The sequence below is a fragment of the Cystoisospora suis genome, assembly GCF_002600585.1.
Source record: "Cystoisospora suis strain Wien I chromosome Unknown contig_7939, whole genome shotgun sequence".
In the NCBI taxonomy this organism is placed as follows: domain Eukaryota; phylum Apicomplexa; class Conoidasida; order Eucoccidiorida; family Sarcocystidae; genus Cystoisospora; species Cystoisospora suis.
In genome coordinates, this window is record NW_027160724.1 from 2377 (window position 1) to 3026 (window position 650).

Sequence of the window (650 nt, forward strand, 5' to 3'; positions counted from 1 at the left end):
TTTCTTTCTTTCTTTGTAGGAAGCAGAGACTGTTGACACAACTTCGGCGAAAGGCTCGCAGTTTATGCCCTCATCCTTTGCATTACCCAATCGTATCGACTTCAGATTCTTCTCATCCATGGCTCTCTCTCTCTTCTTCCGCACCGATAGGCGAAGACAACGGCCAGGATGCTTCTTCCTCCTCGCCCTCTTCTTTAGCCAATTCCCGTCATGAGGCGAGTAAAGGAAAGGGAGCGAAGGGCCGAGAGAAGAAGAGTCAGACCAGCAATAAGAAAGAAGAGGAGAAAAAGAAGCCTTTGAAGAAAGCGGATCTGATCAGAATGAAGAATACAGGCATCCAAGAAAAGAAAGTCCAAAATCTCGACGCCGAAAGACTTGCAGATCTCGAGAAAAGGGTAGGAAGATCAAGAGAATGGAGACACACTCTCTCTCTCTCTCTTGTGTACATACACTGCCGCTCTTGCTAGCATGTAGAGAGACAGATTAGTCAGTCGACTTCCCTATGAGATGTATAGAAGGTCTAGACATCATTTATCGACCTGTCTTAGCATAGGAGGGGTACGTGATACGCCTTTATGGATATATGTGAGACTATGGATACGAACATAGGATTGCCCGATATGTATGTATGAAGATGTATGTGTGAAGAT

General features: G+C 45.2%; 1 protein-coding gene across 1 annotated transcript in view; it reads left to right on the forward strand.

Moving 5' to 3' along the window:
• Positions 1–650, forward strand: part of CSUI_010661 (dead deah box helicase domain-containing protein) — a gene marked incomplete at its 3' end in the record, with an annotated part of 3669 nt that overhangs the window by 2375 nt on the left and 644 nt on the right. The window contains exon 3 of the mRNA XM_068070763.1: positions 20–395. Coding sequence (XP_067917261.1) covers positions 20–395 — 376 coding nt within the window. The remainder of the gene's footprint in view (positions 1–19; positions 396–650) is intronic.